Source organism: Ovis canadensis, chromosome 24 (genome assembly GCF_042477335.2).
Source record: "Ovis canadensis isolate MfBH-ARS-UI-01 breed Bighorn chromosome 24, ARS-UI_OviCan_v2, whole genome shotgun sequence".
In the NCBI taxonomy this organism is placed as follows: domain Eukaryota; kingdom Metazoa; phylum Chordata; class Mammalia; order Artiodactyla; family Bovidae; genus Ovis; species Ovis canadensis.
Genome location: NC_091268.1, coordinates 28,608,708 through 28,631,256, shown reverse-complemented (window position 1 = coordinate 28,631,256; position 22,549 = coordinate 28,608,708). Strand labels below are relative to the sequence as shown.

Genomic DNA, 22,549 nt, shown 5'->3' with positions numbered 1-22,549 from the left:
CATGATCAGGGAGCTTTTGAAGCATTTGTCCGTGGGGCTGGGACCCAAATTACTGGAAGCAGTCGGATGCTGTTAAGCAGATCATCTTGGCTCCTTTATGACCTTATCATCACCTTTGCTTTCATGGGGAACATTGACTCAAGCCTCCTCTTTGACTCGGTAGTCCAAACTAAACTCGAGAGAGGTGTTGCGGCATATGTCTTCCCTTGGGGACACTCTTCAGAATAACCCTGCCTGAGTAAGGAGTGAGACCTAAAGAGGAAAATCCAGCAGATGCTCACTTGCCAATGACTGGTACAGAATAAGCATGTAGAGTCTGTGGGTTCACATTATCCATCACACTGAGAGGTGAACTGTCGTATAGTAGGTCGTCTCAGGCTTCCATAACTCTGCGTGAAGCTTGTGTGGGAGAAGGTGGGCTCGAGAGGTGGAGACTGTGTCTTGTTCTACCAGATGTCTAGCATGGTCCCTGGGACGGACAGACACTTAGTGAGCAATTGCTGGGTGGAGGCATGGATGGATGATGTTGGTTGGATGTACAGATTGTGAGGCCGTTAGATGAACGAGCTGAGAAAGTCAGACGTGCAGTCCTTTGGAAGCTAGAAAAGTAACCGTCCCGAGGAATAGGATTTTCAGCAGAGGATACTGTTTCTGCAGTTCTCTGATCTGAGTGACTTTGGTCGATAGCATATCTGCAGAACTGATTGCTTTCTGTTTATCTCCTTGTGAGTGAGTCAGAGCATGCTGTTTTGAGCTCACGTTTCACTAACTCACTCTACTCCCTTGGGACAGTGTGAAAGTTCTTTAATACCTTTAGGGTTTGTTCCTCCCCCACCCACCCCACCCCCACCCTACCCTCTTTAACTCTAGAGTGAATATTTGAAAAGTACAGCAAACTTCTTAATTAAAAAAATAAATAAAGAAAGAATGGGAGTCTTTCCTTATTTTTCTTGTTGCTGTTTTATTTTGCTTTTGCTCTTCAGATGGCTAAGCATTTAAGGCATGACATTCTATAAACTACTATTGTGCTGAGGAGTTTTAGGCAAATCCAGTCTGTTTGGAGTGAAGCTGGTTGCGTCAGATATGCAGGGGGTATCTGCGTCTCATCTAGGTGTCTTGTCCCTGTGGTTCAAGGTCCCTGGAGTACTGGAGTCCCTTTTCCAGTTCTGATGTGTCCATCATCACCTGCTACATTTATTCACATAATATTTACTGGGAACCACTCTATATGGTTCAGACAGTAAAGAATCCACCTGCAACTCAGGAAACCCCTGTTCAATCCCTGGGTCAGGAAGATTCCCTGGAGAAGGGCATGGCAACCCATTCCAGTATTCTTGCCTGGAGAACTCCCATGGACAGAGGAGCCTGGTGAGCTACAGTCCATGGGATTGCAAAGAGTCAGACATGACTGAGCAACAAACATTCACTTCCTTCACTCTGTACCAAGAAGTCGCTGAAAATAGGTACACAGACTATTTCAGACATGATGGTGCTTTTCCAGCAGCACAGGTCCCAGGTCTGCTCCCGCAGCTCCCTGCCAGCACGGCCCAGCCCTTGCTGTCTCGCTGCTAGTGGGGGTAATAACCAGTGGATGGGGAATGTTTGCTCACACTGCAGAAGCCAGAGCAGCACAAGGGGCCCATCCACACCATTTTTGTGGGTCCTCACTCCCAGGCCACTCCCGTGTTCCAGCCCCCAGCCTCCGAGAAAGAGGCAGGAAGACAGTCCTGGCCTTATCACCCATTAACACCCAAAAGGGAACAAGCTCTGGCTCTCAAGAACTCCTGCCAGAAGCACATTACAGAGAATTAACAGGCTTTAAGAAGAGAAAGAGAAGAGGCAGGTCTCAAATATTGTGGGACTGTCTTGAATCTGCAGAGTCCAAAGGGAAGCACAGACCTTTGAGAAGGGCCCTGGCCTTAGGGTCCAAGCAGCCTGGTTTTCCTCCCTGCCGCTGGTGCAGCGTGGCCTGCGGCAGCCCCAGCTTACTTATAATCAGTAAAGGTGACTTCTCCCTTGTAAGTGTGCTGTGAAGGTTAGATGTCACGTATGCAGAGCACCAGGCACAGGTGTGCAGTAGACCTACGGGGATCAGCACTGCTGTCCAGATTGCTTTTCTTGTCATCTTTATTTTCACAACAGTTTTCCCTTGGCGATTTGGTTTTGTTTTTCATTTTCTTACTCTGAAAATGAGTACTTTTCAGGCAGTAATGTTACCTGCAGATATTCTGAAAATTAATGTCTTGCTCACATCCTTCTGGTTCTTTATAATTTATAGAGCACTTTCACACTGTAAGGGAGGCTGGGGAGCAGGACTCTCTTCTCCAGGTGAGGAGACTCAGACGGGGAGAGCTGTGGGATATTCCCAAAGCCATCTGGCTTCTAAATGGCAGACCTGACCTCAGGGTTCCTTTGATGACCTCAAGCCACTTTTCCAACATGCTGGGGCCAGGCCAGACCCTTTGTTAAGGATTTGTTCTTTTCCTTGTAGCTGTCAATACCAGCAAGTATGCAGAGAGCTATCGCATCCAGACCTATGCTGACTATGTCGGGAAAAAGCGAGAGGAGAAGCAGATGAAGAGAAAGTGGACAGAAGATAGTTGGAAGGAGGTTGAGCCAAAGCGGCTAAACACGCAGTGCGTCTCCTACGGTTTGCAGAATCACCATTACCACGCCAACAGGTAAGAGTTCTTGGCTATTGATTTGAAGAGCATTGCGTCATCCTAGCAAAGTTCTTATTTGTTTCTTGTGGGACTAAGAGTAGTAAATCTGACTTGTGAGAAAGGCTTTTTCTGACTGTTCACATAATATCAGAAGTTACTACTCCCTTAATTCCATCTGTACTGTATAGACCATTTCAGCTAACATCCTCAAAACCCCAGTGAGGCAGAAAAGGGGATATATCTTATTCCCATCTTAGGGGTGAAGAAACAGGGGCTCCGTGACTTGGCCACCACTCAGTGAGTGAGCCGGGGTCAGAGCTGAACTCTCCCACGTCGGACCTCTTCCTCTCCCCAGACTGCCACGGTGCTTCTGGCTGAGCTTCTGAGCCCCTTCCGTGTCCCACGCAGACACTGAACCACATGCCTGCTGTGGAAGGAGAACTTGACACATGCTTCTGTTACTTACCTGTAATCCTATAGTACTTTCAGAAGATGAATACTGGTGACATTTTAGGATCTTTGTGAAACTATAAAACATAAATACCATAGAAAGTGGTGGTGGGGGAGAAGGGGGAGTTCAGTGTAGAAAATTATAAAGATGAGAAAAGTGAATCAGCAAAGAAAAAATTAGCCATAATCCCACCTCCCAGAAGCGATCTCTGTTAATATTTTGGATTGCCTTCCATACTTTTAAAATGGTTTTTAGGGATTTTTAAAATTGAGGTATAATAAACATATGATAAAATGTGCTAATCTAAAATACTTAATTAGTTCAAAGAGTTTTAATAGTTACATATACCCATTTGACCACCACTCGAAGCAAGATGTTAGAACATTTCTATCTCCCACCTCAAATTTTTGTTGTGTCCCTTTTCAAGCAACTCCAAGCCCCTACTATCCTAAGCTGCTATTTCAAATTTCTATCACTGTGGATTAATTTTGATTATTCTTAGAATGTATAAAAAATGTAATCACTCAGTGTTGTAGTTGGCTTCTTTCACTTAACATCTTTTTGAAATTCACCCTTAGTGTTGTATGTATCAAGAGTTCGTTAATTTTTATTTTCAGTAGTATTTGATTGTATGAATATACAGTATTTGCCTTTTCATCTGTTGGTGGACATTTGGTTTGTTTCCAGGTGGGACTGTTATAAATCAGGCTGCTGTGAACATTTCTGTAAAAAAAATTTTTATGGGTATGTGTTTTCATTGCTCTTGAGTAAATATCTAAGGTTAGAATTGTTGGTTCTTAGGATATGTGTATGTTAAATTTTATCGGAGCTGCCAAACAGTTGTCCAAAGTGGATGTTCCATTTTATACTCCCCTAGCTGGAACGCTATCTGGACACTCCAGTTGTTCTACATCCTTGGCAGCACTTCGTATTATCAGCCTTTTTTAGCCATTCTAGAAGATACAAGATGGTATTGCATTGGGATTTTAATTTGCGTTTCTCTGGTTAACCGCCTTTTTGTGTGCTTCCTAACCATTCAGATATCTTCTGTGTGAGGTAGATATATAAGTCTCTTGCCTCTTTTTACTGTAGATTGTAGGAGTTCTTTTATATATTCTGGATCCACACATCCTCTGTCAAATATTTGTGCTGCAGGTACATTTTATTTGAGTTTGGGGTAGTGTATTCATTTTTTAGTGATGTATTTTGATGAGCAGATTTTTTAGTGCTGATGAAGTCCTGTTAATAATTGTTTTTTAATGGTTGGTGGATTTTTCCCTGTCCCTAAACTCTGTCTACCTAAGGTTGCAATAATTTTCTAGAAACTTGTCTTCTGGAAGGTTTATAGTTTTAGCTTTTACATTTAACCTTGAGCCATTTCAAATGAATTTTGTATGAGATAGGAGTCAGGGTTTATTTTTTTCCATATGGACATCTAGTTGTTCTGGCAGCATTTGTTAAAAAGACTTTTTCTTTCCTTTTAAATTGACTTGGCACTTTTGTCAAAAATAAATTGACCATGTATGTCTAGGTCTATTTCTGGATCCTTCTGTTCCACTCATATTTATACCTGTTCTTATGCCAATACCACGCTTTCTTATTTCTGACTTTATAGTAAGCTTTCCTGATAACTCAATTGGTAAAGAATCTACCTGCAATGCAGGAGACCCCAGTTCGATTCCTGGGTTGGGAAGATCCACTGGAGAAGGGATAGGCTACCCACTCCAGTGTTCTTGGGATTCCCTTGTGGCTCAGCTGCTAAAGAATCTGCCTGTAATATGGGAGACCTGGGTTCGATCCCTGGGTTGGGTAGATCCCCTGGAGAAGAGAAGGGCTTCCCACTCCAGTATTCTGGCCTGGAGAATTCCATGGACTGTATAGTCCATGGGGTCGCAAAGAGTTGGACACAACCGAGTGACTTTCACTTTCAAAATCAGGTAGCATAAACCCACCAACAATTGTTCTTTTTTGTATTGTTTTGGCTCTTCTAGATCCTTTGTATTCCACAAAAAATAATTTTTTTAAAAACTTTTTCTGTGTTGGATCTTCGTTGGGGCATGCAGGCTCTCTCTAGTTGCAGTGTGTGGGCTTCTCTTGTGGAGCACGTGCTCTAGAGCATCTGGGCTCAGTAGTTATGTTCATTTTCCCCTAAATATTTATATTATTTATGTAATCATAGGTAGAATTGTTTGTTTCATTTTCAAATTGTCTGCTGCTTCTATATGGATATATAATTAATTCTTCAATATATATAGTGAAGTCTTATATATATTGATCTTATATCCCTTCAGCCTTTTAAAATTTGCTTATTCTGATAGGTTGGGTTTTTTCTTAATATTCTGCAGGGTTTTTCATTTGTGCAGTCATGTTGGCATACTAATAATAGTCTTATCTCTTTTCCAATCTTCGTGTCTTTTATCTTTTTCTTGCTTTATTGTACCAACTAGCACCGTTAGTATATTGTTAAAGTGGGAAGAGTAGATATCCTTTCCTTGCTTACAGTATTAGTTCAGTGTTGCCCCTTGATCTATGATTGATAGGCTGTTCACAAGTCTTTTTTCAGGTTGAGAAAGTTACCCTCCATTTCCAGTTTGCTACGACTTTTGTATCATGAATAGATGTTGGATATTTTCAGGTACTCTTTCTGTATCTTTTTGCCTCTTTAATTTTTTTACCTTTATTTATTTATTTTGACTGCATTGGGTCTTTGTTGCTGCATGCAGGCCTTTTCTCTAGCTGCAGTGGGCGAGGGCTCCTCTTTATTGCGCTGTGCAGGCTTCTCATTGTGGTGGCTTCTGTGGTTGCAGAGCACAGGCTGTAGAGCTGGAGGGCTCAGTAGTCGTGGCTCATGGGCTCTAGAGCTCGGGCTCAGTAGTCGTGGCACACAGGCTTAGTTGCTCTATGGTATGTGGAATTTTCCTGGAGGGGGATGAAGCCCATGTACCACCAGGGAAGTCCTATCTTTCAAAATTGTCATATGGTTTTGCCCTTTGTTAATATTTTGAATGACATTGGTTGGCTTTTGAATGCTTAATCAGGTTTGCATTCCTGAGAGGAATCCAGCTGGGTCGTGGATTGGGTCTATCGGTCATGGACCCAGTACATCCACTGGGTTATGATGTATCAACACTCCTTTTTACATGTTGCCGGATTTTAATATATTGTTAATTATTTCTATATCTTTGTTCATGAGGAATATTAGATTATAGTTTGCTCTTTTTTTATATCTTCGTCAAGTTTTGGTATCAGGATACTGCTGACCTCATATAGTTTAGAAGTTCCTCTTCTGTTATTTGGTGACAGTGTGTGTATGATTTGAGGGGAGGGGGGCATTGGTTAAATTAATGGTCAAGTTTACCTTTTAGCTCAGTTGGTAAAGAATCTGCCTGCAGTGCAGGAGACCCGGGTTCGATCCCTGGGTTGGGAAGATCCCCTGGAGAAGGAAATGGCAACCCACTCCAGTATCCTCGCCTGGAAAATCTCATGGACAGAGGAGCCTGGTGGGCTGCAGCCCATGGTGTCACAAAGGGTCGGGCATGACTGAGCGACTAACACTTACTTACTTATACTAGTGAAGACATCTGGTCATAAGGGTTTCTTATGAAAATGGTTTCTGATGGTGAACTGAATTTCTTTAATAGATACGGGTCTATTATTTCTTATATCGCTTTATGAATTTGTGTTTTCCAAGGAATACTCTGTTTAAGTTGTCAAATTTATTAGCATAAAATTATTAGCTGAAAATATTCCCTTAAGGGACTTCCCTGGCAGCCCAGGGGTTAAGACTCCGCACTTCCAAGGCAGGGGGCGTGGGTTTGATACCTGGTCAGGGAACTAGATCCTACATGCTGCAACTAAGACCTGGTGCAGCCAAATAAACAATTTAAATTTTAAAAAAAAAGAAAATATTCCCTTATAATTTCAGTGTCTGTAGGATCTATAATTATATCCCTTTAAAAACTTCTAATATTAGTAATTTGTGTTGTCTCTCTTTTTTTTCCATGCTAGGTGTTAATTCTCAGTACCAGGACTTATCTAGTATTGCATTTGTGTCCTCTTTTTTCATTTATTTATACTCCTCTTATCATTTCTTCTGCTTATTTTGAATTTAATAGTGATTCTTTGGATTTCATATGTTATTCTCCCATTGTAAGGTAGGAACTTAACTCAACTCATTGAAGTTATGTTTCTTCTTTTCTGTAGAAGTATTTAAAGCTGTGAATTTTCCTTTAGTTTTTGTTAGCTGTATTCCACATATTTTGACATGTTATTATCTATTACCAATATTTTCTAATTTTTCTTGTGCTGTCTTCCTTAACACATGAATTATTTAGGACTTCTGTGATAATTATTGAGACTTGTTTTATGGCTTGACATGTGTTCTGTCTTGGTACATCATCTGTATGCACTCGAGTGAGTGTGATATTCCATTAATATCATTTTAAGTTACATTGGTTCATGGTTTTGCTCAACTCTTTTATATCTTTACTGATTGTGAGTTAGGTTTTTTTAATTGTTGTTGCTGGGTTTTTTTGGGGTGGGTGGGTAGGAGGGTTGTATACTTTTTCTTTGAGCTACTGAGAATGATATTGAAATCGCCAACTGTGGTTGTAGATTTATTTCTCCATTTAATTTTATCAGTTTTTTCTTCATGTATTTTGAAGCTCTTTTGATAAATGTATGCCTGTCTTATAGATTGTTATGTCTTCTTAATGGATTTCCCGTTTTATCAGTGTGGAATATTTCTTCTCCGTTCTAGAAATAACTCTTTTGATGTTTATTTTATCTGGTATTAATACAGCCACTCTTGTTTCTTATCCTATATGGTTGCCTTTTACTGTCAACTTATTTGTCTTTATAATTAAAGTAGGTTTCTTATAAACAGCTTATGGTTGGATCTTGCTTTTTTATCCATTCTGGCAATCCCTGCCTAATTTATTCTTAACCTAATTAATGATGCAAATGAACCTGTCTTCTATCTTGGTGTTCCTTTCTTATTTGTCTTGATTGTTCTGTGTCCCTCTGTACCTCTTTTCTGTCTTTTTTTGGATGAATTGTGTGTTATTTAGTGTTTACTGATACTATAGCCTCCCATTTTTATCTTCCCTATCAACTTTTTGCTTATATTTCTTTGTGTTATTTTTTGTCATTGCTCCAGAGTAATGGTTGGCAAACTGTATTGTGTTAGTTGCTTCAGTCATGTCCTACTCTTTGCGACCGCCTAGACTGTAGCCCACCAGGCTCCTCTGTCCATGGAATTCTGCAGGCAAGAATACTGGAGTGGGTTCCCATTTCCTTCCAAATCTGGCCAACATGTTTTTATGAAGTTTTATTGGAACACAGCCATGCCTATTAATTTACATTTTGCCTCTGATTGCTTTGCAATACGATAACAGATTTCAGTAGTTATGACAGAGACTATGTAGCCCACACAACTCAAAATGTTTACTATCTGTTCCTTTACAGAAAAGTTTCCTGACTCCTGTTCTAGAGCTGCCCAGTATGGTAGCCACTGACCACACATGGCTAATGAGTCCTTCAGATATGTCTAGTCCAAACTAAGATGTTGCAGATTTAAAACATGCATGATTTTGAATGATTGATGACATGTTGAAATGATAACATTTTTTATATATTGGGCTAAATAAAGATATTGAAATTCATTTTATTTGTTTATTTTTTAATGTTACTCCTAGAAAATTTAGAATTGTGTATCTGGCTCACAATATATTTCTGTTGGCCAAGTACTCCTCTGAGATTACAGTACGCCTCTTTCATGAATCACAGTTTATCTTCAAGTGAAAATTACATTACTTCATGAACAGTGTAAGATTATTACAAGAGTATTTCCATCTGCCTCTCTCATCCTTTGTGAACTTTTGTCTCATATTTTACTTCTACATTCTGTAAACTTGATCATGTTGTTGCTGTTGTTCCTTTTCTCTCTCTTTTTCTTTAAAACAGTTAATACTCTTAAAAAAAAGTGGAGGGGGTACTGAAGTCTGGGGAAAATAGCATAAGTATAAACAAAAATTCAGGCATAACTAGAAAAGTCCAGTTAAGATTGTCAGGGCCCTTACAGTTGGCTGTGTGACTTGCTCCTGTTGGCTTTAGAGAATTGACCTGAGACCTTGGGAGACACCTCATGACTGCTGAGCTTCCAGGGTTGGCTGTCTGCACTTTCCCTGGAGATGGTTGTCCATTTCTTCTTCTGTTTGCACTGATGTTGTGGCGGAAGTCTTTTCTGTAATAGATTCAGAATATTCAAAGAGTTTATAGTTGATAACTGGACAAAAGATAGGGCTTTGGTTCTGGGAAACTGTACTGGATTTGCTTGAGAAGGGAAAAAGGAGATTTGGTTTGGTGGCAAGAGATCTGAGTGACTAAGTACAGGTTGGCATAGCATTTGAAGAATCCTTTGCAGTGGATGCTGAAACATCTAAGATCTCACTAATAGATACTTAGTCCCCATAAGCAGACACTGATGTCTGAAACAGTCTTAAAAAAACAGATGCTCTTTCCCTTCTCATTTTACTAAGGATGTTCTGTAATGAAAGAAAATGGTTTTCCAAAGCCACTTTGCCCTTACAGTGGTTTGGTCCATCATATCGGTGGATTATTTGCTCTTTTTGGCTTATTTCAACTATTAGGAAAAAACCCTTTGGCTTGTCTTCCTTCTAGCCTTTCCTTTCTGTGAGACTAAATTTCAGCCTTCCTTGAAAATGTAGTTGTTGTTGTTCAGTTGCTCAGTTGGGTCTGACTCTGCGACCCCATGGACTGCAGTACACCAGGCTTCCCTGTCCTTCTCCATCTCCTGGAGTTTGGCCAAACTCATGTCCATTGAGTCGATGATGCCATCCAACCATCTCATTCCTCTGTAGCTCCTGGGAATTCCTCTTTATGTAGGAAACGCTAAAGCATACGTCAAAGCTGTGGTTTTCAGATTACATATAATTTTCATCTGAAGTTAGCAGTTTCTGCAAGTAATTGAATGTACATATTTCATTAGGAAATGGAGGGAAAGCCCTTTAGAGACACAGAAGATTCAGATGAAGCAGACTGGGTCCCAGGACCTATTGCTCTGTCAGACTGCTTACATGTTTATTCATAAATGGGTCTGTGGAGCAAGTATTTTTTCTCCTCCGACTGAAAAAAAATGCCATAGAGACAGCAGAGCCCACAGAGTGAAAAGGGAGCTGACATATAGGCAGCTGGACAAGAAGTGTTCTAGCTTGCGCTCTGCTGGAACCTTGCCTAAGACTACGTTCATTCTTCCCTTCAGTGAATACCAGCAAGAGCCCAGTATTTGTGTTTTCTCATCTTAAATGAGGCGTCTTATTGGAAAGAAGGCCAAAGTCCCTTCTAGATCTTAAATCCCAAGTGTTTTTACCTTGTGTCCAGTGTAGGTAGGGCATGAAGAGGAAACTGATACAAACTCTTCAAGACCCTTTGAGAATCTCCTCAAGATAGAAGGTAGCTTCTTTTCAACCCAAAGAGTTAGATTTTTGAAAATCCCTGTAGTAGGAGAACTTTTGGTTAAGAGGTATATAATAAAAATAAGATTGGATAAACCAGTATCTTAAGTGAAGCTGTGAAATCCCTTTACTATACTGAAATGTATAAATGTGACTTTCCTGGTGGCTCAGACCATAAAGAGTCCACCTGCAATGTGAGAGACCTGGGTTCTGTCCCTGGGTTGGGAAGATCCCCTGGAGAAGGGAATAGCAACCCACTCCAGTATTTTTGCGTGGAGAATCCTATGGACAGAAGTACCTGGCGGGCTAGAATCCGTGGGGTCGCAGAGTCAGACGTGACTGACCGACTAGGCACAGCAGTGCACACTGAAATAATAAAAGACAGGCACCCAGTAGAGAAAAGACGGTTGACCCTTTCACTGGGTACTGCCTGTTTTCAAATTCCACCTATCATCTGTGTACTAGAATTTCTTTGACCGTCCTTCTCCCCATGATTTCATGAAGACGGTTAGACAGCTCTTGTCTGGAGCAGAAGAAACTTGTACTCAATCCTTTTTGTCCTCCATGTCTTGGTCTTCTTTTTGCACATTTGTTGCTTTCCAGCTTCTATGGCAGAGCGGTTGCCTCTCACTTCCAGACCCCACCCCTGCCACCCCACCCCATGCTGCGTGCTAAGTCACTCCAGTCATGTCCAGCTCTTCGCGACCCCATGGGCTGTAACTTGCCACGCTCCTCTGTCCATGGGATTCTCCAGGCAAGAATGCTGGAGTGGACTGCCATGCCCTCCTCCAGGGGATCTTCCCAACCCAGGGATTGAACCCGTGTCTCCTGTGTCTCCTGCATTGGCAGGTGGGTTCTTTACCACTAACGCCACCTGGGAAACCCACGCCACCCCACCCCCATCTGAGAATGAATCTTTGCAGCCTCAGCCCCACCCCTTTTACCCTGGAGGCCACTTACTCCCTCTCAGTGTTGACTTTCTCTTGTTCATTTGTTCTTGCTCCTGGTTCCATTGCAGAAATCTCCATTTAGTTTTGCTGCTTCTGTTCCTGGTTTTCAGCTGCCTTTTCCTGGGGAAATTTCCTATTTTTTGTTCTTGGTTCAGTAGCTTAGGAACAGACTTTACAGGTGTGTCTTTATATTATCCAAATGACAGTGACACAATTTCTATTTCCCTTTGGATAGACGCTTAGTGTCTGGAAAAGACTATAAAAGTTATCAAGTCTAGCTACCTTAATATCTTTCTTGTATTTAGGCAGACTAAATGTTGGAAATTTCACTGTAGAACTTGTAAGTTACACATATTTTAGCAGAAAAAGTGTTTCCCGTGACACTTTTTAAACCATTGGAGTGATAAATGCACATAATTTTTAAAAATTTGCATGGTACAGGAGAATATAAAGTGAAGGGAGGAAATCTTGGCTCCACACTCCCTGTTCTTTTTCCCAGTGGCAGCTACTATTATCATTTTCTTCATTTTCTATTATCACTGTACTTTTAAATTATACCTCTGTTTCCCGTCTTACACACTTTGACCAATATATCTTGATCACTTCTAAAAAAGATTAGAAATTTAACACTTGTATATTACCTTCTGTCTGTTTCCCTTCTCACTTTGGTGAGTGATGTTATTTATTTATTTTTACTGCTTTTGTGTATCTGTCCTTTTGTGCTTTCTTGAGAATCTTGATTCCAAGAGATGACAGTAGGTATACAGCATCTATAATCCGTGAGTTGCTTCAGTCGTGTCTGACTCTTTGCAACCCTATGGACTGTAGCCCCCCAGGCTCCTCTGTCCATGAGATTCTTCAGGCAGGAATACTAGAGTGGGTTGCTATGTCCTCCTCCAGGGGATCTTCCCAACCCAAGGATCAAATCCGTGTCTCTTATGTCTCCTGCACTGGCAGGTGAGTTCTTTACCACTGGTGCTGCCTGGGAAGCCTGTATACAGCATCTGTAATATGATTGTGTAAACGCAATATTCTGAAGAGAAAAAGTAGCATAAAGAGGCCCACAGAGAAGAAAATTGATTCCTATGCCATTAAAGCTTTGCTACCCAAAGATAATTTTCCAAATATCCCAGCCTTTCATGTGTAGATTTTTTTCTTTCAGGGAAGTAATCTTTTCCTGGAGTGATTTTTCTTTTCCTTTTTGCATATATATATTAATAGTGTATGGTTAGTAAACGCTATAGAAATGTCTCAATTTCACTTTCATAATTGGTAGTGTTGCTTGAATACAGAATTCCAGATCCAACAGTTTATCCTTTCAGAACTTAAAATACATTGCTTTCACCACTATAATCATTCATTTACTTTCCTGTTTCCTTCAGGGCAGGTGCCATGCTTTTTATGTCTTGATTTCACTAGCACATAACCTAGAGTCTGACCCAGCGGATATACTCAGATGTTTGGTTAATAAATGAATGAATAAATTCCCTAATGCCAGTATCCCCAGTGCCTGCTCTGAGCTAGGGCTCTCATGTTTTCATCCCTGAGATGCTCATGGCAGCTCTTGGCAGGGAGAGTGGGGGAGGTTATCCCCATTTCATGGAGGCCCAGGGAGATTAAACAATTCTTGACAAAGAACTGGAGCCTGAAACCAGGTCAGCTACAGAACCCCGTGCTTTCCACTATCCATCAAACCCCCTATACATTTTCCCAGGTCTGGTACGCTGCTCTGTCCTCAAGGGAAGAAGGTACTCAAACCGATTGCACCTAGCTACGTGCCACATAGAGGACTGTGGTCTTTTTCTTCTTCTTTCTACTTATTTGGCTGCATCGAGTCTTAGTTGCAGCACATGGCGTCTTCACTGCAGCGCTCAGCATGTTCACTGCAGCGCTCGGGCTTCTCCCTAGCTGCGGCATACGGGGGCTCAGTCATTGCAGCATGGACGTTCAGTTGCCCAGCTGCACATGGGATTGCAGTTCCCCAAACCAGGGGTCAAACCCACATCCCCTGCATTAGAAGACTGATTCTTTTTTAGATTTATGTATTTATTTTTGTTTGTTTTTTTTAATTAGTTATTTTAATTGGAGGCTAATTACTTTACAATATTGTGGTGATTTTTGCCGTACATTGACATGAATCAGCCATGGGTGTACATGTGTCCCCCTGTCCCGCACCCCTCTCCTGCCCGCCTCCCCATCCCATCCCTCTGGGTTATCCCAGTGCACCAGCTTTGAGTGCCCTGTTTCATGCATCTAACTTGGACTGGTCATCTGTTTCACATATAGTAATATACATGTTTCAATGCTGTTCTCTCAAATCATCCCACTCTTGCCTTCTCCCACAGAATCCAAAAGTCTGTTGTTTATATCTGTGTTTCTTTTGCTGTCTTGCATATCTTTCTAAATTCCATATATGTGTATTAATACACTATATTGGTGTTTTTCTTTATGACTTCACTCTGTATAATAGGCTCCAGTTTCATCCACCTCATTAGAACTGATTCAAAGGTGTTTTTTTTAAATAGCTGAGTAATATTTCATTGTGTATATGTACCACAGCTTTCTTATCCATTTATCTGCCAATGGACATCTGGTTGCTTTCATGTCCTATCTTGTAAACAGTGCTGCGATGAATATTGGGATATATGTGTCTCTTTCAATTCTGGCTTCCTTGGTGTGTATGCCCAGCAGTGGGATTGTATGGCAGTTCTATTTCCAGTTTTTTAAGGAACCTTCACACTGTTCTCCATAGTGGCTGTACTAGTTTGCATTTTCACAGTGTAATAGTATTCCCTTTTCTACTCACCCTCTCCAGCATTTATTGTTTGTAAACTTTTTGATAGCAGCCATTCTGACTGGCGTGATATGGTACCTCATTGTGGTTTTGATTTGCATTTTTCTGGTAATGAGTGATGTTGAGCATCTTTTCATGTGTTTGTTAGCCATCTGCATATCTTCTTTGGAGAAATGTCTGTTTAGTTCTTTAGCCCATTTTTTGATTGGGTCATTTATTTTTCTGGTATTGAGCTGCATGAGCTGCTTGTATATTTTTGAGATTCTTTGTCAGCTACTTCGTTTGCTACTATTTTCTCCCTTTCTGAAGGCTGTCTTTTTACCTTGCTTATAGTTTCCTTCATTGTGCAAAAGCTTTTAAATTTAATTAGGTCCCATTAGTTTATTTTTGTTTTTATTTCCATTACTCTGGGAGGTGGATCATAGAGGATCTTGTGATTTATGTCAGAGTGTTTTGCCTGTGTTTTCCTCTAGGAGTTCTATAGTTTCTCGTCTTACGTTTAGATCTTTAATCCATTTTGAGTTTATTTTTGTGTTTGGTGTTAGAAAGTGTTTTAATTTCATCTTTTACAGGTGGTTGACCAGTTTTCCCAGCACCACTTTTCTCCTTTGTATATTTTTGTAGAAAGCAGATTCTTAACCACAGGACTGCCAGGGGAAGTCCTGGGACTATTGTCTTAACTGTAATCACCACACATCTAAGAAAACATCCAAGAGCTGTGTCTTTTCACTTTAAAGTGATATCTTAGGAAACAGAAGAGAGGTCCTTTTGAATTTCTGCTTTAATGAATCCTGAAACTTTTCATTACAGAAAAATTTCAAATCTATACCGAAGTAGAGAAAATAACATAATGAATGAGCATCTAGCTACCACAAAGTGTCAGTGATAGACATATGGCCAGTCCTGCTTAAAATAGTACTCTTTCTCTCCCCCTCCCTTTCAGGTAATTTTGTAATAAATCATAGACAGCAAATGATTTCAGGCATCAGTCTACATGTGTATGTATCTAAAAGATGAGCAACCATCTTTAAACAAAACTATAATACTCCTCCCACATTGAAACATTAATAATGATTCCTCACTGTCAGAGATCCAGTGTTCAGGTCTCCTTTTGTGTTTCCCATGATTTGCTCTTTTGGCCGTCCTGGCTATCCGTTGCTGTGCGGCCTTTCCCTGGTTGTAAGCGGGGGCTGCTCCCTAGTTGCTGTACACAGGCATCTCATTGTGTGGCTTCCTTGTTGCAGAGCTCGGGCTCTAGGGTGGCCAGGCTTCAGTAGTTACGCACTCAGGCCAGTAATTGCCACATGCAGGCTTAGTTGCTCTGTGGCATGTGGGATCTTTCCAGACTAGGGATCAATCCTGTGTCCCCTGGATTGGCGGGGCAGATTCTTACACCACTGGACCGTCAAGGAACTCTCAGATTTTTTGTTCACAGATTTTTTTAAAAAATAATTCTTTTGTTTGACCTCCAGTTTCTAAACAAGTTCACATATTACATTTGATTGATGTGTCACATTTCTTTCTCAATCTCTGAATTCCTCCTGTCCTTTTCCTGAACCGCCTGTAATTTGCAGTAGATTTTAAAATACCAGATTGTTTGCTCTGTAGAAGTTCCCGTATTCTGGAACATTCTTGTAAGGTTGTATAACAGGTTACCTGACTGCTGTGTTTGTAATCAACCGGTAGTTAGATCTATAAACTCAAATCAGATTCAGGGCTAAACTGAATGGCACGATTAGCTCCTAGATGGTGTTGTGTATTTCCTGTTGCATTGCGTTGGATGGCACAAAAAGTCTACTTTTCTCCCTTTTGTGATAAGATTGATCGTGTGGGTTCAGATGTTGCTAGCCTGGTTCATCTAATATGAAGTTCCCCTATCAATTTTTTATCTGATGATTTTTAGTAGCCATTAATGATCAATGGCTAGATTCATTATTTCATTAAAGGTTGCAAAATAATAATGTATTGTTATTTCCTCATTTATTGTCCCAGATGCTCTTACTTAAAATGAAAAATCTCTTATCATCTGTTTGGTTACCTGCAGGTATAGTTCATATAGAAACAACAGAATGGGACTTCCCTAGTGGCTAAGACTCCACCCTTCCAATACAGGGCCTGAGGGTCAATCCCTCATCTGGGAATTGAGATCTCATATGTCACGCAGTACAGCCAAAAAAAAAAAAACAAAAGGCAGAATGAGTGATTTAATCTTTCCCCCCAACACACCTTTTTAAAACTAGTTTTCAGAAAAATTTGATTTCCTAGCACCTTTCAAAGGTGAGCAATGAGGTTTATTTTGTTTGAATCAAATACATATAAAATATGTATTTTATATATTTTAATACATTACAGTTACTGTTCTTTTTGATGTTCAGATTATCTTGTTCCTGACTGGTGAGAGCCATTTCCAGTTGTCTCTTGAGTCTTCTATTGCAATCCCAATAGTTGTTAGTAGCTTCTTTAACTTCTGATATTCTTAAGAAGATATTCCAGACTATACTTGTACATTTTCTACCTTATATTTGGAATCAGCCATTTCTTTTTTAATTTTTTTTTCAAAGTGTTAAGATTTTATTTGCAAAGCTTCTTTGTTGTGTAGAAAGTAAAAATGCTGTTACAATGTTGGTATAACTGGTAGCCATGGACAGTTGACTCACCGATCACAGCTATCCATACTACAGCAAGACTTCTTACATGAATACCTAACAACACTTATAATTTTGTTGGTGTGAAGGCCCCAAGTTTGGTGGTAGGTTTCCAAAAGGGACTATATGGAGAAGGTGGCATGTCACAGGAACTATTCTTTGGCTCTTTGGCTGGGTAGGTGTCCTGGGGTTTGTATCATAGCTGCCATTTAAATTAAAAAAGCTGTCAAATCCATGTCCATAGTCCAGCCAATATAAAGCGGTTCTTTTTTTGCAGGGTATTTAAAAGTGAAAAAGTGAAAGTGTTAGTCGCTCAGTTGTATCCAACTCTATGGAGACCCCATAGACTGTAGCCCGCTAGGGCCCTCTGTCCATGGAATTCTCCAGGCAAGAATACTGGAGAGAGTAGCCATTTCTTCCTCTAGGGGATCTTCCCAGTGCAGAGATTGAACCCGGGTATCCTGCATTGCAGGCAGTAGAATCAGCCATTTCTCAAAGGCCCTGTTCCTTTTGATTGGCAATTGTATTTAGAAACCATAATTTGATTTCTAAGGGTGTTTATTGATATTAGATTTGTCATTGTTTATAAACTTCTTAAATGTAAAGAGAAGTCTTCCCTCCTTTCCTTTTTTTGCTTTTAAGATAAATTTATAGTGATATTTCCAATCCAGTTAGACTCCAGGGCTTAATTAATTACATATGAAACCTTCTTGTTAGTTGGTAATGGACCACACATACTTTCCGCCACCTTCCTTTTCTCATTTAGCTGTGTATCTTGGAAGTCGCTTTTATTCTGTGTCTCTTAAAAAGTGATTCTTGATGCTGCAGGTGGTTTTTGTGTTCTTCAGTCTCCTTAATAAAACATACTAACCAGCTAAACCTCAGTGTTTCATCCTAGTTTAAATGATCAACCATGTAGCAAAACTCATGAATGTTGTATTAAGTTGCTTTGTGAAAAATTAATTCACAACCAGTAGAGCCCTGGATAAATCCATTAATCATTTATCCAGATAAATGATAAATCACTCGGATAAAGCATTCTTCTTTTACCTTTCTCCTCTTCTTATCTCTTCCTTTGTCCTCATCAGTATAAAGATGTAAAGCTCACTGACACTCAGCATGCTTTTTGGAATCTCTGCCGAATGATGTGAAAAACGAGAAAGCTCATTTATGAAGCAGATTCTTCATTGCAGGCACTGTGCTAGGTGCTTTATATCATTTCAAAACTCTAACAACTCAGTGATCCCTTGGAATATTCCTGATTTATCTATGAGAAAGCTGAGTCTCAGAGAAGCTAAATAATTTACTGAAGTTATGCAAGATTCTAACTTACAGGCCTTTGGGAGCCATAGCAAGTGCATTACTTTGCCTCTCAGGAAGACGACACATATACACCTAAGAGTGTGCGTATTTGAGAAAGAGGTCTCATTTTAGCAAATCATGTCTTCTTTAAAAGAACGGTCCCCAACCTTTTTGGCACCAGAGACCAGTTTTGAGGAAGACCAGGAGCAGGGCCAGGGTTAATAAGGGGGGCGGAGAGATGGTTTCTGGATGATTCAAGCACATTACATTTATTGCTCACTTTATTTCTATTATTATTATATCAGCTCCACCTCAGATCATCAGCCATTAGATCCCAGAGGTTGGGGACCCCTGCTTAAAAAAAAAATCCTGTGTTAAAGAAGCCCTGAGGTTAAAACATCTGAATTTCAAATTTACTTCTTTGGGAAGAGGCTTTAGATACCTAGTCCCACAGATCATCAGTGTAAAACTCTTAGTTTGTAATTTCTGGCTCCCCCCCCCCCACCCCCGCCAAAGAAAGAGAAGTGACTCTGTGATGTACAAGCTAATATCAGAAGTACTGGGGTGTCATCCTTCTAGGATGCTCAGCACTGGTCTTCCCCTTCGTAGAGGCCTTTGGTGGGTTGTTCATCTGATTTTAAGTAGAGAAACTGCAGCACAGCAAGAGGAAAGTGACTGGTGGTGAAGGGGAGATGTCGAGTCTCCTCAGCCCGGCACAGTAACTGGAGGGAAGGGGCAATAGGAACTGTGGGCAGGATTATCAAACGTCCTCATCAGAAGAGCATTGGGAGCTGCCCCGGGGGCTTAGTGCGAAAGAATCCGCCTGCCGACACAGGTTTGATCCCTGATCCGGGAAGATCCCACATGCCGCAGAGCAATTAAGCCTGAGCCCATGCTTTGCAACAAGAGAAACCACAGCAATGAGAAGCCCTTGCTCCAAAACTAGAGAGTAACTCCTGCTGGTCACAACTAGGGAAAAGCCCTCACTGCAACGGAGACCCAGCACAGCCAGAAATAATAAATAAATAAATAAATAAATAGAATTATACACAGATAAAAAAAAGAGCAGTGGTCCTTTCTCCAGGCAGAGGACAGAGGAAGAACCCCTGAGGAGGCCTAAGTTGCATTGGTAGACCTGTCTCACTGATAAGACAACTCGGAGAGAAGTGTCTTGCTCTAGATCACAGAGCTGGTGCCATCGTAGACGCTATCATGTTTCATGATAGCAGTAATGTTTGAAAATTACTGTTTTCTTTCCTAATCTTCATGCTGTTTACTTGATTAACCGTAATTAACAGTAATTATCTGTGTTTCTAATAATGAGTTCTATATATTTGTGCTTGTCTTCATATAAGAGTATAATTTTTTTTCTAATGCTGCTAACCATTGAAATTGCCCTCAACACACTTAGATGATAGGGAAGTTGAAATGCTGCTTTTCATGTTGAAATACAAAACAGATTTCCTGTTTGAGGTACTCAGGTCATGTGCAGTTAAGATTATTCCTGTTTGTAGTATAGTTTTCATTGAAATAAAGCATGAATTATGTAAATCCTGTATTTTAATTGCCAGATGTAGAAATCTGACAGTTCACTTTTCTGGCAGTTTTTGTTTTTTTTTTTTTTTTGACACTTTATGGTTTTTTAATATTCTGCTGCTACACTGGAAGCCCACAGAAGCCGCGGCGTCCTTGTGTTATTTGAGGGGGGTGGGAGTTGTGAGGATGCAGAATGACTGCTGTGATCAAACACCAGGTTTGTCCTTGCACTGATAGGGCTCCATGTTTCAATACCGTCTACAGATTTAAGGTGTGTGGGTCCCTTTGTTTGTTCAGGGGTCACTGAAGGGTTTCATTTCATCCCGCTGCGTCGCTGGTAGTACAGAAGCCAGACCTTTGCCAGATAGGAACCTTCAGATCCTTCCTTTTGTACCCACTTTTCCCAAATGCAGGAAGAACTAAAATCTGCTGTATATGTTCAGATCTCCACTTCCAAAATAGAACTAATAATACAATCTAAGTGATGCCTAAATGGATGTTTACTGTACAACTCTTCAAACTTTCCTGTGTATTGAAAGTTTTCCTAATAAAATATTGGCAGGAAGTGGAACTAGGCCTTCTAGAAACAGGGGCGGGCAGTTTGGGTGGTTCCTGATAATCCGCAGGTTCCAGGCTCCTGTGAGTTAACAAATGGGTGTCTGTGTGGTGGTTTCCCTGGCCCCCCAGGGAAGCTGGGCACACTCGCCTCTCACCCTTCCAGCCATGCAGACCAGGCTCTGCAACCTGCTCGAGCCACTCAGCACCTTCCTGCTGCTCTTCTTTCTCTCTGTCTCCCCTCCTTTCTTGATGCTTTGCAGAGCTTGGGGCCACTGTCTCTGAAGACTTTGATCAACATCATCTCTAGAAAACGTGAGCCTTTTGCTCACCACGGTCCAGAGTGGGAACAGAGGAGTCACTGGCATTTCAGTATCTGCTGTATGCCTCTTACACCCTCACAATAATCTGTTCTTATAATTGAGGAGCTGAGACTCGCTCCTTTTTGCCCTGAGTCACAAAACCAGTAAATGACAACACCCAGATTCAAGTGCTCATCACTCTTTCATCCCAGATCCCATTCACACTCTTTCCGGGATGCCTCCTGTCTCCTCCACATCTATCTGTGATCCATCCACACCCCCAGAAATGCCCTCTGACATGCCTTCCATGCCATCTGGAATCTTTGAGAATTCTTTGCCGTGGGGACTCTCATAGGAAGTGAAAAGATAAAGTTGGGGTTGTTGTTTATTCATATTAGTGCTCGCCCCAGCACCGGATAAATGATGCCTTGTGGTCAGTCAGAGAAAGGTTTAAATAAACAAGTGAACCCATAAGGCATTAGGAACACATCTTCCCACCCAGCTTCTGATTGGAGAAGGCCATGCAGTCTGCTTTTTTCCTTTTGAACAATATGAGGCCATGCTTGGATACTTTCACATGCTTTGCTAAAGGTTAGGCAAGATGGAATGACATTTTTTTTTTCCATACTCATACCAGCATCCAGCTTATTTACAACTGTTTCATCTGAAAGAGCCATATGAAGGTGGGAGGAGACTGACTGTGAAAGCCTTGGAATATCTCAAGTATGAAGACCTTTCACCCTTGGCTAATCACTTATTTTAAAGGAAAGTAATTTAAAAGGAAATCAAACTCGTGATGCTATAGGAATCAGTATTCAGACCACCAGTTTTTGAGTGTTAACATCAGTTGTCAAATAGTTGATGTAAAGAATTGGGGAATTCTTGGGAAGGACCATGAAGTATATTAGTTCATCTTCTTAAATGAGTGATTCTACGTTCTTGGAATTAGTTCTACGTTCTTGGATTAGTTTCTTAGTTTGCTGTAGTCACAAATTATCCCCAGAAGGGTCTTCAAAATCCAAGCCAGGATGATAGAAGCACGTGGTTTCCTGGTGTCGGAACCTCTTCTGGTCCCTGGTTCTCTGTTCTCAGGGAGCTGAAACATGTTCTCCATGTCAAGGTACTTACCTTGTTCTCTTCTGCTGAAGCCATCCTACTCTCTTGACTCGTCAGACCAAACTGTATTAGTGCTAAAGCACTAAATGGAGACAGTTTTTAAACTCCTACTCATTTGCATTAAAACAGTAGCCTTCTTTAAAAAATTGTTGCTAATGACTATTATCAAACTGTCCACACATTCCAATTCATCTTGTTTTCAGGTGTTCTGTAAGTTTACTTTTGAATAACAATTATCAGTATTTGAGTGCACAAACTCTCGTAGAAGCATCTGTCAGGCTAAACATCTGGAATGTATTTCAGTGGCAATATTTCACAAAGTAAGCACCAAATAAGAGTAGTCTGTTTTACCTTGTTTCAGCTTAGTCCATTAATACTCATGAGAATAATACTTTAGTGATGCTACTTTAGAAACATAGCTGCAGTCTTTGATTCTTTCCAGTTGAAAAGTATAAATTCGGAGGTCTTGATTTGGATCTTGGCTTTAATTAGTCATCTCATCATTAGTTTGATAACTCTGTAATGTGAATGTCCACTTAGGATGGCTAAATTCATGAATAGAATGATACTGTTTGAATTTGCAGTAGCCTTGTCCACATGGTCATTAGCCTTCTTTCTGTCCTCTTCTTTCATTCCCAGTTTCTCTGTCTCTGTTAGCTCAGATCTTTTGGCTTCAGTGGGCATCAGATAAAGGTGGGTGTCCAAGCAGAGAGAAGGAGTTGGAGCCTTCCATGAGTATGAAAAAGCCCCACCTTGCCCT

The 22,549-nt window shown here is 40.7% G+C and overlaps 1 protein-coding gene across 4 annotated transcripts in view; it reads left to right on the top strand.

The window, feature by feature from the left end:
- The window catches only part of PARN (poly(A)-specific ribonuclease), a 201,326-nt gene that overhangs the window by 145,131 nt on the left and 33,646 nt on the right, over positions 1-22,549 (top strand). For all 4 annotated transcript variants that reach the window (XR_011252660.1, XM_069570169.1, XM_069570166.1 and 1 more), the window contains one exon: positions 2,492-2,681. Coding sequence is in view for 3 of the 4 variants with exons in the window: in XM_069570169.1 (XP_069426270.1) it covers positions 2,492-2,681 (190 nt within the window). In the remaining variant the exon portion in view is untranslated. The remainder of the gene's footprint in view (positions 1-2,491; positions 2,682-22,549) is intronic.